The sequence below is a fragment of the Artemia franciscana genome, chromosome 5, assembly GCF_032884065.1.
Source record: "Artemia franciscana chromosome 5, ASM3288406v1, whole genome shotgun sequence".
NCBI classification, from domain to species: Eukaryota; Metazoa; Arthropoda; class Branchiopoda; order Anostraca; family Artemiidae; genus Artemia; species Artemia franciscana.
In genome coordinates, this window is record NC_088867.1 from 33,626,080 (window position 1) to 33,641,756 (window position 15,677).

General features: G+C 34.6%; 1 protein-coding gene across 2 annotated transcripts in view; it reads left to right on the top strand.

Moving 5' to 3' along the window:
- The window catches only part of LOC136027303 (RNA exonuclease 4-like), an 89,130-nt gene that overhangs the window by 9,959 nt on the left and 63,494 nt on the right, over positions 1–15,677 (top strand). Inside the window, exon 2 of one of the 2 annotated variants that reach the window (XM_065704413.1) lies at positions 5,884–6,082. In XM_065704413.1, coding sequence (XP_065560485.1) covers positions 5,891–6,082 — 192 coding nt within the window. In that variant the 5' untranslated portion in view covers positions 5,884–5,890. Of the gene's footprint in view, positions 1–5,868; positions 6,083–15,677 lie in introns of both variants that reach the window. The other variant, XM_065704414.1, reaches the window with a different exon arrangement.

Below are 15,677 nucleotides of genomic sequence, written 5' to 3' on the forward strand. Positions count from 1 at the left end.
TTCTAACGAAATAGTGCGTGACCTTGGCGTTTACTTTGATACCCAATTGAAATTTGATAAGCATGTTTCGGAAATTGTAAAGAATGCAAATTATCGTTTATCGTCTATAAGGAGAAGCTTTAGTAGGTTTAACCTTCGTAATTTCTTACTACTATACAAATCAATGGTCTGCCCTCTTCTTGAGTATAATACTTCTGTTTGGTTTCCATTAAGTCTAACGGATGAGCATAGGATAGAAAAGGTTCAGAGAAGGGCCACTAGATTGGTCCCATACATTCAGCGCCTTTCTTATCCGCAGAGACTTTCTAGGCTTCAACTCCCGTCGTTGAAGTTTCGTAGACGTCGCAATGACCTTGTAAATGTGTTTTGTATAATTAAAGGAGTGGATGATGTTGATCCAAATTTATTTTTTGAATTTAGCCATTATCACTCTACTCGTCAGCATGATTATAAATTATATCCCCCAAAACCACTGAAAAAAATTGGTCAATTATCTTTCGTTAGTAGAGTTGCCGGACCATGGAATGATTTGCCTTTGGAGGTTGTCGAGGCAGAGAGTGTTCGAATTTTTAAGAGTGCATTAGTAAATACGCCTTTTTATTTAGATGCTTTTGTTGTGTAGTGTTGTGTTATGTAGAAGTTTTTGCTGTTTAGTTTGTCGTTGCCAATTCTTTAGATTAGTATTATGATTTTGTGCGTTTGTGTTTTTGCGACAATCATTGATGCTTACCGCTATTCGTAATAATAAATAAGTTAGCTTGCAAAACCAGTAACGTTATTGACCTGACTAATTATAAAAAATTAAAAAACTTATATACCTATATATATATATATATATATATATATATATATATATATATATATATATATATATATATATATATATATATATATATACTTATATATATATATACTTATATATATATAAGTATATATATATATATATATATATATATATATATATATATATATATATATATATATATATATATATATATATATATATATATATATATATATATATAGGCTATATATATATACATACACTTCAGATCAAATTAGCCATCTAGTCAGCTAATATGAGAACTATATATACTTTATAGAGTTAGCTAACTAGTAGGCTATTAGTATCCTATGTATATATAAACTTTAGTTTAAAATAGCAAACTAGTCAGCTATTCAATTAAATTTATTCAAATAAAAAAAAAACATAACACCAATAATAAAGATCCTGGAAGCGAACTTGTTGAGAACCATAACAACAAAAAATTGAAAATGAAGAACAGAGAAAAAAAGAAAAGAAAAAACATGGGTAATTAAAGCAAATTGAATAAGAATTTAGAGAATTATAATATCAAAATTTTAGTGTATTGTTATACAGCATGCGAAAACTTGTGGATAGGTCGACACTGGAGGGTACTATATTCCATTGAAGTGTAGATTTATAAATGTGGGATCATATATATATATATATATATATATATATATATATATATATATATATATATATATATATATATATATATATATATATATATATATATATATATATATATATATATACTTGAGTTTAAAATAGCCAACTAGTCGGCTATCATTAAAGTTTCTAAAGTTTCACTTGAGTAGATTCACCAACCAGTTGGCTACTGGATCTCACCAATATATATATATATATATATATATATATATATATATATATATATATATATATATATATATATATATATATATATATATATATATATATATATATATATATATATATATATATATATATATATATATATATATATATATATATATATATATATATATATATATGTATATATATATATATATATATATATATATATATATATATATATATATATATATATATATATATATATATATATATATATATATATATATATATATATATATATATAATAAACACATAATAACAGCACAAACACATAAAAAAAAAAAGGTTGTTATTAGTGCCAATTTGAGAAAAAGCAAAGTTCTGTCTCCCAAGACAACAAGTATACATTTCTGAAGGAAGTTTGTCTTGCCTTTAATTGGGCTTGCAATTCTACCCCTTGCTGATTTTTCTTGAATCAAGCAAAATGCAAAGCTAATTCACAAGCTGAAGTCAACCCTTGTTATGAAAGCTCGAATCAAGCCAAATTATGAACTCCTCCGCAGAAGAGCAAGATTTTTCTTTAGATTGCATTCTTGAGGCTTTTTTGTCTCAGGTAAAGACTTGGTTACAGAAAATTTATAAAAGCAGAAACAGATGCTGGTGTCAAAAATTAAATTCGCCAATGGCATCTAGCCTTTGACAATTGTCTTTTTTCTCTAAACTGTTGCTTGCTTATCTTTTAATGTATTTTGAGTGATTATACAAAGAAAAAATGAATTCTACCAGTTCTCTACGCAATTGTAAAATTGTTGGTAATTTTTGGGCTGGGCAGATTTAGAGTGCAAAATATTCATCATTAAAGACTTATAAACTGCCCAAGACTGCTAGAACAAGTGAAAGGTTTTTTTTTAAAGCTGCAAAAGAAGAAGTGAGAAAGAACAGCAGGATTTGGAGGCAGAAGAGGGAATGAAAGGCCAGTAGTTAATAGAATCTTGTTTAAAGAGACAGATAATGGAATTTTTGGAAAATCTGTGAAAGAAAGGGAAAAAACTTGAAAGTGGTAGAATTTGTAAACAGAAGAGAGGATGAACAATAAAAAGTTTTTAGAACTTGCTTGACAAAATAGACAATAAAGATTATGAAAAGATATTTAAAAGATAAAAAAAAGCAACTTTGATTTCAAAGAAGCACCCGCCAATGAATTGCTGAAGGAAGTCCTGAACTGGCTGAAGATTGACGTTGAAAAGAAGATCAAAGTCAAGCTACCAGTGGCAAAGGTAAAGATGGGTTTAACTCTATCAGTGCACACTGGTGTGCTGATGAAAAGCAGATATAGTCAATAAAACGGATGCTCATCACATCCCTGTTCTACCAGAAAATATCATAAAATGAAGAGAAGTGGTCTGTTTCTTATGCCTTTTTGTTAACAATTGTGTATTTAGATTTTGTTTCCAAAAATAAAAATTGAAATGTAAACATGGCTATAAAAGGTTTTAAATTGCTCATGAAGTGATGATTTTCATTTGTTATATGTCATGGTTATTACTGGGAAACTTACCATAAAGATATATTTACAAATTATCATCCCGATTTTGTTTACTACAGATCGAATTCCAAACAAATAAGTGGAAAATTTCTGCTGCATTGTTTTTCCGCCTTTACACAAGTGTGATTTTTGATCGTAATTAGTGTTATCTTTTGTGCTAGATTTTCTGAAACCAAGTTTTTGACCAAAAAGGCCTTAGAAAGGGTTTGCTTAAATTAAATCCCAAGTCCTTTTTTTCCTCCGAACTTGTGGTAGTCCTGCTGTCTCCATTATTGATTAAGAATTTCCGTGCTAGAAGTAAAAAAACACAAAAGTTTGTAAAATGTAATTGCAAAAAAATGTAATGCTATTTGACCTTGAAAGCTTAGTCAAAGTTGGCTCAGCTCTAAGATGGAAATCAGCTCTAACCTGGAAAAAATCAGGGGAATACATAAGAAAAGTATGGTATGGCTGCCCGCCTTGAACTTCCTGCCTAGACGGCTAAGAAACAGTGATCAGAACTATCAATCTATATATATAAAAATAAGTTGTCTGTCTGTCTGTGGATCAGGTGACGTCATGTTTCTGTGTCGGCTGACGTCATGTTTTCGACTGACGAAATTACGAAATTACATTGGGACACAAATGACGACCAGGACACCGGCACATAGGGAATATAAATGACGACCGGGACACTCAAAGAGAAAGCGACCGGGGCACAAGGAATGTTCAATTAGCAACCACCATCAACAAAACACCGTCAACAAACCATCACAAATGACGACCGGGACACAGGGAGTATAAATGACGACCAGGACATAAGTAAAAAAAACTAAAAAAAAGGTAAAAACTACAAAAAAACTAAAAAGAAAAAAACAAACTAAAAACTAATAAAAGAACTAAAAAAGCTAAAAAACTAAAAAAACTAAAAAATAAAAAAAAACTAAAAAAAGGAAACAAAAAGAAAAATAAAGGAGAAAAACAAAACTAAAAAATAAAAATAAAAAAAAAACTAAAAAGAAAAAAGAAAAAAAACTAAAAAAATGTAAAAACCAAAAAAACTAAAAAGAAAAAAAGGGGAAAAATACAAAAATTTATTTCATCATTTACCATTTCAAAAACGAATGTATATACAGACTGGGACACCGGAATACGAATGACAACCGGGACACAGGGAATATAAATGACGACCGGGACACAGGGACACAACTACAACGGGGGCGCCGGGGGGCACAGGGGGATATATAAATGACGATGGGGACACAGAGAATGTTCGATTAGCAATCACCATCAACAAAGCTCAAGGGCAATCATTAGAATCATGAGGTATAACTAAAAAAAAACTAAAAAAAAGGCAGAAAACTAAAACCTAAAAAAAAAGACCAATTCAAAAACGAATGTATATACAGACTGGGACACCGGGACACGAATGACGACCGGGACACCGGGACACAAGGAATATCAATGACGCCCGGGACCCTCAAAGAGAATTCACAGACTGGGACACCGGGACATAAATGACGACCGGAACACATGGAATATAAATGATGACCGGGACAACGGGGGGCACACGGGGATATATAAATGACGACGGCGACACAGGGAATCGTCGATTAGCAATCACCATCAACAAAGCTCAAGGGCAATCATTAGAATCATGAGGTATAGATCTGAATACGGATTGTTTTCCCATGGACCATTATATGTTGCATGTTCAAGAGTCGGTAAACCTGACAATCTATTTATATGCACAGACAATGAGACAGCAAAGCATGTTGTATATTCGCAAGTTTTACGTAGTTAAAAACATATATATATATATATATATATATATATATATATATATATATATATATATATATATATATATATATATATATATATATATATATATATATATATCTATATTCACAGGTGGGACATAGGGACACAACTACAATGGCGCGTAACTAACATGGCGCGTAACGACTTACGCGCGCGGGGGGGCTTGGGGGGGCGCGAAGCGCCCCCACCAACTAGGTGTTGGGGTGGCGCGAAGCGCCACCCGAACAGCTAGTAGGGATATAAAGTCTTATGCTACATTCTCAACTTTTTATTTTGCCTTGTGCTATTTGTTGAGCCACAATGCAAGAACTTAGAAATTCAGTTGAAGTTAGCCTAAAAATCTATTTAAAATTACACTACTCCTGGAGTGCCTAAGATGAGTTGCATGACGTAATTTTGTTACTGATCCTTATTAATTTCTTCTATCAGTCTGATTAACCTGGTTGACCAGGATTCCTTGTGTACTAATGTTATAGTTTTTTTTTTGCAAAGTGTAGGGATATTAGCTGAAGAGTCTATTATAAGACAGGCATAGAAAAGAGAAAGACCTCTAGCGTATACTCTTCTGTGAGGGCTGTTGAAATATGTTTTTCCCCTTCTCCAAACAGAAGATTAGGGGGCCCCCTCCCCCAATGGTTCAACTCAATCCACCAGCCATGAGACAAAATAGGGCGTTTTCTCTCATGCTGAGTAGAATTGAACTCTCATTGCTAGAGTACATTAGAGAAAGGTTGGCTTCAGACACCAGTTATTTAATCTCATGTAATAGACTAATTGTTATGGATACTTACCAATTATATAAAGTAAGATTGGTCAAATCACACTTTTTTTTTCCTAAAAATATACTTTTGGTGTATGCAAGAATCTATTCATAGAATTTTTTTGCTATTTTAAGCCATACTTTTTGCAGGACTGCAATGTTGAGCAAAAAATCTGAGAATGAAAAGGCCATTCAAAAAGCCAAACGTGGAAAAAAGAAATTCAGATCATTCGCCAAGAAACCAACAAATGACAGTGAAACTCTGGAAACATCTAAGAGTTGCAAGACAGTTATTTCTGTTCCAAAAAAAGCTGACCAGGCCTCAGTAAACTGGAAAAACATACTCAATGTAAGTTGCTTTCCTATTTATGGAGAATTCTCTTTTTTTCTTTGTGGTTAATTAACTAAATGTGGTAATTAACTAAAAAAGTTAATTAGAAATATACTTTTTAATTATTCTACTTCTCTTTTTATCTAATAATGGGAAGGCTGTTTAGTCTAAGAAGTTATGAAAAAAACTGTCGGAGTTCTGTGTACATATATTTCGAACATTTTATATGTACTCGTAGGTGCAACTTGTGCAAAATTAGGACCCATATTTAGATTTGAGACTTAAGGCATGCTCAAATATCTAAGCAATTAATTAGTTCTTATCTGTTAATTACAGAAAAAGCATAGACGTTCCCTGTAATACATAGATACTTCTTTTATAAAATCTCATCATAAACTGTTTTTAGCTACATTTTTATCAAAGTTATTCTTTATCTGAAGCATGGTGCTAACAAAGGAATGAATTATAGAAAAAAATATCGATTTGCTAAGTTTAAACACGCTACAGCCCCCTTGGTTGAAAAAAAAAACAATTAAGATTCACACTAAAAGCATACAGTACCCAACGAATTAATGATATTAGTTTTCAAGGGCATCACTTCGTATAGTCCCTTAGTGCCAAAAATATTACGATTTGCATTTTTGTTGGAATAGAGGGAAGTAGATAGAAGTTGGACTAGAAGGGAGGGTCTTTGCATCATCAAAATTGGTCAAAGTTAGTATAAAAATGGCTTGATTATTGGATGCTAGCTGTAAAAAAAAAGACCCAAGATTGTTCATGGTATTTTATTTATTAAGCTGTGTTTCTCGGGTTTTGAAACGGATGCAAAAAGGTGAGTAATTTTTGCATCTTTTCTAGGCCAAAACATCTGCATTTCTTGGCTAAAATTATTCTTATCATTGTTTTTAGTGACTGGGAGTAGTATCATGAATAAGTTCGCTTGCCTACAACCAGCCTTATTAGTTTTACAGCAGTTCTAATAATGTTGATTTTTCTTGCCTATTTGTCTCTACAAGTTTGTCTCCCATGAAATCCATCCATTGATATTTGAATACTGTTAGAGAGCAGAAAAATAACATACGAAAAATTGCGCAGCGAACATAAGTTTTAAGAACCAAAGGCGATCAGAGACGCACCTTAATACCCATATTCCACCATTTACCCTGCAGCTCCATATGAAATCCATCATCTATATAGAAATATCTGTAAAAGGAACCCAGAGATCGAATCACGCTGCAGGAATGCACTGCAGGGCCGACGCAGGGACCTTAGTAGTCAAGAAGCGTCGTTAATTCTTAATTAAATAAATTCTTAAAAAATATCTGTAAAAGTTTACCTCTACAAGTGACATGCTGTTGTAGGGGGCAAGGGATCCAAATTTAGCAACTATTATTACTGCAAACAACTCCTACAACATCAAGCCACCTGTGGCCAAGACAACTGTGCACGCCCCTTTTTGATCCCAATCTATTCAAAGCTTGACTCTTTATTCCCTTGTAAATATTTTTAATTTCCCTGAAATACTTTCTGATAAGCTTTTCTTATCCCATTCCGAGACAACATGATTTTTTTTTGGTCCCAGATAGATGGCCAACAAACACAATCTTTTGTAATCTATCATTTTACGTAACAAGCCTATTTAGCACGTACAGTTTTAATACCCATATAAAGAGACATGTTAATATGTCTGTTCCTTCTCCCCTTTGTTTTCTCCCCTTCATGGAGACATTTTAATTGAAAGTTAGCAATGCTACATCCTGTTGAAATCAGAGCAATACAGGCGAAGGAAATGAAGTCAATGGCACTTAAAGTATAGCCGATCTTCTTAATGAGCAACTCACATCAATCTTCACTAATGAACCAGATAATGCTCCCACTCCTAACCTAAAGAACTATATCCTCAAGCAAATGAGTTGTATTACTATTTCTGCATCTATGTTCAAGAAACGACTCAAAACAATTTTCAGCAACAAGGCTGATGGTCCCGACCACATTCACCTCACCTGCTAAAAGAAGCTGTTGGTGAAATTGCCCTTGTATTGGCTATACTTTTGCAACATTCCTTTAATCATAATGAAGTCACTCTCTATTATATACTAGTCTATACCACGCCTATCTTTTAAAAGGAGGATAGGTCACAAGTCGGAAATTATAGACCTATCAGACTCACATCTGCTGACGCAAAAGTCCTCGAGCGAATCTTTAACGACACGCTTGTTCAACACTTTGTTATAAGGGTCTTATCTCCAACTTCCAGCACGGCTCTCTCCCAGGAAAATCTTTAGAAACCAACCTTTTAGATGCCTACAAACAGGTTACCCAGCAACTGGATAAATACCTTCCTGTTGATTTGATTATTTTATATCTAGCCAAAGCGTTTTGACAAGGTCCCACATAATCGGTTTTGTTCCAAGTTAACAGCATCAGAAATCAATTAAGAATTAGTAGATTGGCTAATGGACAACCCGGCCGATACATCTCAGACTCTAAGACTCTTCACTACAGACGGCAAATGTACCCAATTGCAACCTTGCAAAGTCTTGAGTGTTGTTTCCCAGGGAACATTTCTTGGACCCACGCTTTTTATTCTCTATATTAATGACAAGATACCCGAAGTCAGCTTTCACTTAACCCTTTACGCTGATGATTCAATACTGTTTTTATTTGCCCGACAATAAGGCAATTGTAAGACCGGTCCTTGGCTTCAGAACTTGCCTTGCTGTTCCTTTAAAAAAATTGAAATACAGCTGATTGAAGGGGAAAGGAGGACCACCCAATTTATCTCTGGACTTAGTGAGAAACTATGTAGTGAGAGGCTGTCCTCCCTAAAACTAGCCGTGAAACGTAAAGGCCGGATTTAAAACTAAAGACATGCAGAAAACGTCTCGTATAAGATGTTCAACTTAAAGTGAATCACGATTAATATGAATGAAGAAATGAGGCCTAATGTGAACACAAACTATACTGAGCAATGAAGACAAACTTAAAACAAACAGAAATTACCACTTATAAATAATATAAACTACCATACATAAGTGTGTTTTTTTATATATCTGCTAAAATGCATCTATGAAGCCTTTGTTTACAGATATCTATGTGATTGTTATTCTGGACATCAAATTTGTTGTTGTATGCCTTTATATTGAAGCACGAATTTCACCTCCTTACAATCAACCTTAACCTAAAAAAACCTAAGTTTTAATTTTACGTTATAATAAATATGATTTGCATAATCACTGTGATCTATTTCCCTGTTCTAGACAACAACTTTTTTGTTGTACGCCTTTATTTGAAAACATAAATTTTACCTCCTCAAAATCAACCTCAACCAAAAAAAAAACATATTTGTGAAACAGCTGGATAAGTAAATTTTGCATATTTGGAACCAGTACATTTTTCTGAGTCGGTTCGACAAAGAATCATTTCGCTTGCAATTTGTTTCGGGTTAGGCCTTTTTTTTACACACTTCCCGGACTAAACCACAAGGGCCGTTTAATTGCAATAAGAAACTTTCTTTAAGTACTAAAAAAATGTAGCTTAAAGAACGAGGGACGGAGAAGAGGATAGTCTCCCCCTCATATAGGAATAATTTCTGTTCTTTTTAAGCTTTAATATTGCTTCTTACCTTCTGTTGAAAGAAAATTCGTTTTTTTGTGTTTAATCATACAGTTCGTGGTAACGAAGTGTAGTAAGGAGCGACCCGGCTCAATAGTAACCAAAAGTCTATAAAATGGAATTGTGATATCAATAGCTACATCAAAAGAATCGTATTTTAATGCTGATTTTAAATATATAAGTTTAGTCAAGTCTTACCCATCAAAAGTTACAAGCCTGAGAAACTTTGCCTTATTTTAGAAAATAGGGAAAAAACCCCCTAACGGTCATAGAATCTTAACGAAAATCACACCATCAGATTCAGCGTATCAGAGAACCCTATTGTAGAAGTTTCAAGCTCCTATCTACAAAAATGTGGAATTTAGTATTTTTTGCCAGAAGGCAGATCACGGATGCGTGTTTATTTGTTTGTTGTTTTTTTTCCCAGGGGTGATCGTATCGACCCAGTGGTCCTAGAATCTCGCGAGAGGGCTCATTCGAACGCAAATGAAAAGTTCTAGTGCCCCTTTCAAGTTTTTCCCAGGGGTGATCGTATCGACCCAGTGGTCCTAGAATCTCGCGAGAGGGCTCATTCGAACGCAAATGAAAAGTTCTAGTGCCCTTTTCAAGTGACCAAAAAATTGGAGGGCACCTAGGCCCCCTCCCACGCTAATTATTTTCCCAAAGTCACCAAACCAAAGTTTTGAGATAGCCATTTTATTCAACGTAGTCAAAAAACATTATAAATATGTCTTTAGGGATGACTTACTCCCCCACCGTCCCCGTGGGAGGGGCCACAAGTTATAAACTTTGACCAGTGCTTGCATATAGTAATGGTTATTTGGAAGTGGACAGACGTTTTCAGGGGGATTTTTAGGTTGGGGGGGGGGTTGATAAGAGGGGGATATGTTTGGGGAACTCTCCTTGGAGGAATTCGTCATGGGAGAAGAAAATTTTCATGAAGGGAGCGCAGGATTTTCTAGCATTATTTAAAATAAAAACAATGAAAAAATAAATATGAAAAAGTTTTTTCAACTGAAAGTAAGGAGAAACATTAAAACTTAAAACGAACATAAATTATTCCGCATATGATGGGCTCACCTCCTCCTAATACCCCGCTCTTTACGCTAAAGTATTTTTAGTAATTTCAACTATTTATTCTACGGGTTTTGTGATTCAGGGGTCATTCTTAAGGTATTGGGACAAAATTTAAGCTTTAGGGTAAAGAGCGAGGTATTGACGAGGGGGTGAACCCCTTCATATACGTAATAAAAATATGAGAATACAGAAGTTCGCTACGTAACGTAAGGGGCTGCTTCCTCATCAACGCCCCGCTCTTTGCGCTAAAGTTTTTTACTGTTTTAAAAAGTAGAGTTTAGAGAAAGAGTCAAACTTTAGCGTAAAGAGCGGGGTGTTGATGAGGAAGCAGCCCCTTTCATATACGAAGTAATTTCTGTTCGTTTTAAGTTTTAATGTCGCTCCTTAAGTTTTAATGTCGCTCCTTACTTTCCGTTAAAAGAACTTGTTTTTTTTATATTTAATTTAAAGTAAAAGTGACGTCACGATTCAATGCAGCCAGATTTGCTTCTTAACTTTTTGTCGTAATTGAGTTGTCTGTAGCTTGAAATTTTTAACTGAGGTGTCTACCTGGTGCGAAATTTTAAAGTAGATCTGTTTTAAAAACGAAGGAATTTTTGAAGGAATGATTAGTTAAAAAAAACAAGTTTTTTTTTAACTGAAAATAAGGAGCGATATTAAAACTTAAAACGAACAGAAATTACCCCGTATATGAAAGGGGCTGTTCCCTCCTCAATGCCTACCTCTTTTTGCTAAAGTTTGACTCTTTCTCTCAACTCTACTTCTTAAAACAATAAAATTTTAGCGTAAAGAGTGGAGCGCTGAGGAGGGAACAGCTCCTTTCATATACGGGGTAATTTCTGTTCGTTTTAAGTTTTAATGTCCCTTACTTTCCTTACTCCTTACTTTCAGTTAAAAAACTTGTTTTTTTTATTTAGTATCTGAATGTTTTTGAGTTAATCCATGCTCTCGGCTCTTGATATCGGCTCTCTGCAGATGAATAATTAAAACAAAATGTGTATATTTATTTTTTTGGCTAAATGGCTTTCTCATAGTTTTGATCGAACGATTTTGAGAAAAAAGGAGCGGGGGAGGACGCCCAGTTGCCCTCCAATTTTTTGGTTACTTAAAAAGGCAACTAGAACTTTTAGTTTTTTTACAAACTTTTTCATTAGTAAAAGATATACGTAACTTACGGATTAGCTTACGCAACGAAGTTCTATATTCGTATGTTTTTATTACGTATTTTTGGGGGTTCGCCCACTCGTCAATACCTTGCTCTTTACACTAAAGCTTAAATTTTGTCCTAATTCCTGAAGAATGACCCCTGAATCACAAAGGCTGTAGAATAAATAGTCGGAATTAATAAAAATACTTTAGCGTAAAGAGTGAGGTATTAGGAGGAGATGAACCCCTTATGTGCGTGATATTTTCTGTTCTTTTTAAGCTTTAATGCTGCTCCTTACTTTGAGTTGAAAAAACTTTTTCATATTTATTTTTCTATTGTTTTTTTTTTAAATAATGCTAGAAAATCCTGCGCACCCTTCATGGAAATTTTATTTCCCCATGACAAATTCCTCCATGTAAAGTTCCCCCCAGATAACCCCCTCTTCTCAACCCCTCCTCCCAACCAAAAAAATCACCCTGAAAACGTCTGTACACTTACCAATAACCATTACTATATGCAAACACTGGTCAAAGTTTGTAACTTGCAGCCCCTCCCACAGGGACTGTGGGGGAGTAAGTCGTCCCCAAAGACATAGTTATAAGGTTTTTCGACTATGCTGAATAAAATGACTATCTCAGAATTTTTATCCGATGACTTTGGGAAAATAATTGGTTCCCTCTTTTTAAGTGCCCTCCAATTTTTTGGTCACTTAAAAAAGAGCTCTAAAACTTTTCATTTCCGTTCGAATGATTCCTCTCGTAAAATTCTAGGACCACTGGGTCGATACGATGACCCCTCGAAAAAACAAACAAAAAAAAACAGGCATCCGTGATCTTTGTTCTGGCAAAAAATACAAAATTCCACATTTTTGTAGATAGGAGCTTGAAACTTGTACAGAAGGGTTTTCTGATACGCTGAATCTGATGGTGTGATTTTGTTAAGATTCTATGACTTTTAGGGGGTTCCCCCCCTATTTTCTAAAATAAAGCAAATTTTCTCAGGCTCGTAACTTTTGATGGGTAAGTCTAGACTTGATGAAACTTATATATTTAAAATCAGCAGTAAAAAGCAATTCTTTTGATGTAACTATTTGTATTAAAATTCCGTTTTTTAGTGTTTTGATTACTATTGAGCCGGGTCGCTCCTTACTATACAGTTCATTACCACGAACTGTTTGAAAAGCGATTGTCCTCGTTTTTCAAGATAAGATGACCAAAGACTATTGGCTAATGTGGGATTTTTCTTCATCTGGTATTTTACCCTTTTGGGGCAAAAATTGTTGTTTTGTGGAATAAAATGGCAGAAAACATCACTTTATAGTGATATGATCTGTTTTTTTTTTGTTTTTTTTTTTTTTTTTTATAAGCAGCGCCTGAACAAAGAACAATGATGGTACAATGTATTATTTATTTATTTACTTTTTTTGTTTTGTTTTATGCCAGGGCACTTCGTATAGAGCGAGTTGTCATAGAAACTTCAAAAAGGGTTCATTTGATTGGAAATTGAAAGGGATAGCTCCTGTTTTAATAGTCGAAAGTGATTGGAGAACAACCAGCCCCCCACGCCCATCATTTCCCCTAACACATCCAATTAAAACTTTAATACAGCCATTTTGTTCAGCGAAAGTTCTGGAAATTATGTTTTTAGGAGGATCACCCCCCCCCCCACATCTCTCAGGCCATGGGCTCTAAGTCATGCCCTGGGGGCATATAAGGATTCTATAGAACCGGTGATTGCATAAACTTGGTAAGTGGCTCATTCGACTGGTAATCAGAAGTTCTAGTGCCCTTTTTAAGATTAACTGTGGTCGGAGGACAGCTTCTCCCGACACAAACTCGTTTTATTATCCCAAAATGCCTCCAATTTAAGTTTTAAGATAGCAATTTTATTCAAAATAGTCTCGAGTTTTATAAGAAGGCTTTTGGGGTTGAAACAAACCCCCTGGGCCTGGGGACAAGCATTGTAAGTTATTCCCCGGGGCATTTAAGGCTTTTATGAAAGGGATGGTAGCATAAACTTTAGAAGAGTCTCATTTGGTTGAAATTAGACATCTAGTTTCCTTTTAAGTGTCAAAAGTGATGGAGGGCAACTAGCCCCTCCGTGACTACCCCTCTTTTCATCAAATGTATCTGATTGAAATTCTGAGATAGTCATTTTGATTCAAATAGTCCAAAGAACATATAACAATGCCTCTAGGGCTGGCCCAACCCCCCATAGCCCTGGGGGGTTGTAAGTTACGCCCTGGGGGCATATGAAGTTTTTATGGAATGGCTGGTTGTATGAGCTTCAGGTCAGGCTCATGTGGCTTGAAATCGGAAGTTATAGTGCCCTTTTTAAGAGTCAAAGTGATCAAATGGCAGCTACCCCTACACGTCGGGTTTTCCCGAAATGTAGACAATAGACATTCTGAGACATCAATTTTATTCAAAATAGTCCAAAGATCATACAACAAGGCTTTTGGGGCTGTTAAAGCGCCAGAGCCTCGGGGCATGGGTTGTAATTTATACCCCAGGAGTCTTTAAGGTTTTTATGGAAGGGATGGCTGTATAAACTTTAGAGGTGGCTCACTGGTTTGATAATTGGAAATTATATTTTCCCTTACTCGTTCCCTGCATGTTTGACTGCTACTTTCCCAAAATACGAAAGGCATTAAGGTGAGTCTTTCAAGAAATTTTGAGGGGAGTGTTGAACTAATCAAAACATGTTATGTGTATATAGGTTTTCAAAAGGGTGTAAACCAGGAACGACTGAGTATATTAATGTGGAGCTTTCAGGAAATGATAAGGGAGATGATCAATTGACCAAAAAAACAATATATCAATTCTATCACTAAAACTACTACTTTATTATTGGGTACTACTACGACTGAGGATATTGAAATAATCATCTGAGGAAATTTTGAAAGGAAATGTTGAACTAAATCAAAGCATATTATGTGCATATAGATTGATGAGACGGTCGTATCAGCAATATTTTTAGAACGCATTATCGTTTCAAGAGGAAATTTCAGAGGTATCATGAACGGAATATTAAGTTGACCAAAAGAAAAAAGTACCTGCTACTACTGTTATTAATACTGCTACTACTACTACTACTGCTGCTAATAATACACTATTACTGCTACTACTGTTCCTACTACACCCACTACTACTATGATACTAGCACACTTAAGGCTTAGCGTATGAAGTTGAAAATTCGACAGAATATTGAGGGGGTAGTTTGAACTAAATCAAAACATATTCTTTGCATGCAGATTGTCAAAAAGGCGTATCTTGAGATCGGATTTGGGTATTAATTTGGAACTATCAGAGAATACTTAAATGGGAAGATCAATTGACAATATGATAGTATATGCATGTCACTGCTAACACTACTACCACTGCTACTTTTACTAATACTAGTGCTGCTACTAAACTACTCTAACTACTACTTCAATTACAAAAAATTGTAAGGCTTAGAGTATTAAGATGAAAAGGGCGTCAAAAGAGGTTCAAAAGCGCAAATTAGCAATATTTTTGGAACAGCTTACCGTGCCAAGGTGAAACTTTCGGGGCATCATGAAAGGGATGTTCAACTGATCAAAAGGCAAGATGTACATGGTACTACTGCTATGAATACTGCTGCTACTACTGTTACCACTACTACAACACTAACACTGCAACTACTTCTCCTACTGCCAATGCAACTATTTTGACGCTAGCACTGTCTATGAAGGTAAAATTTGAGAGAATATTAATGACAAGTTCCAACTAACAAAAGACACCATGTGTATTT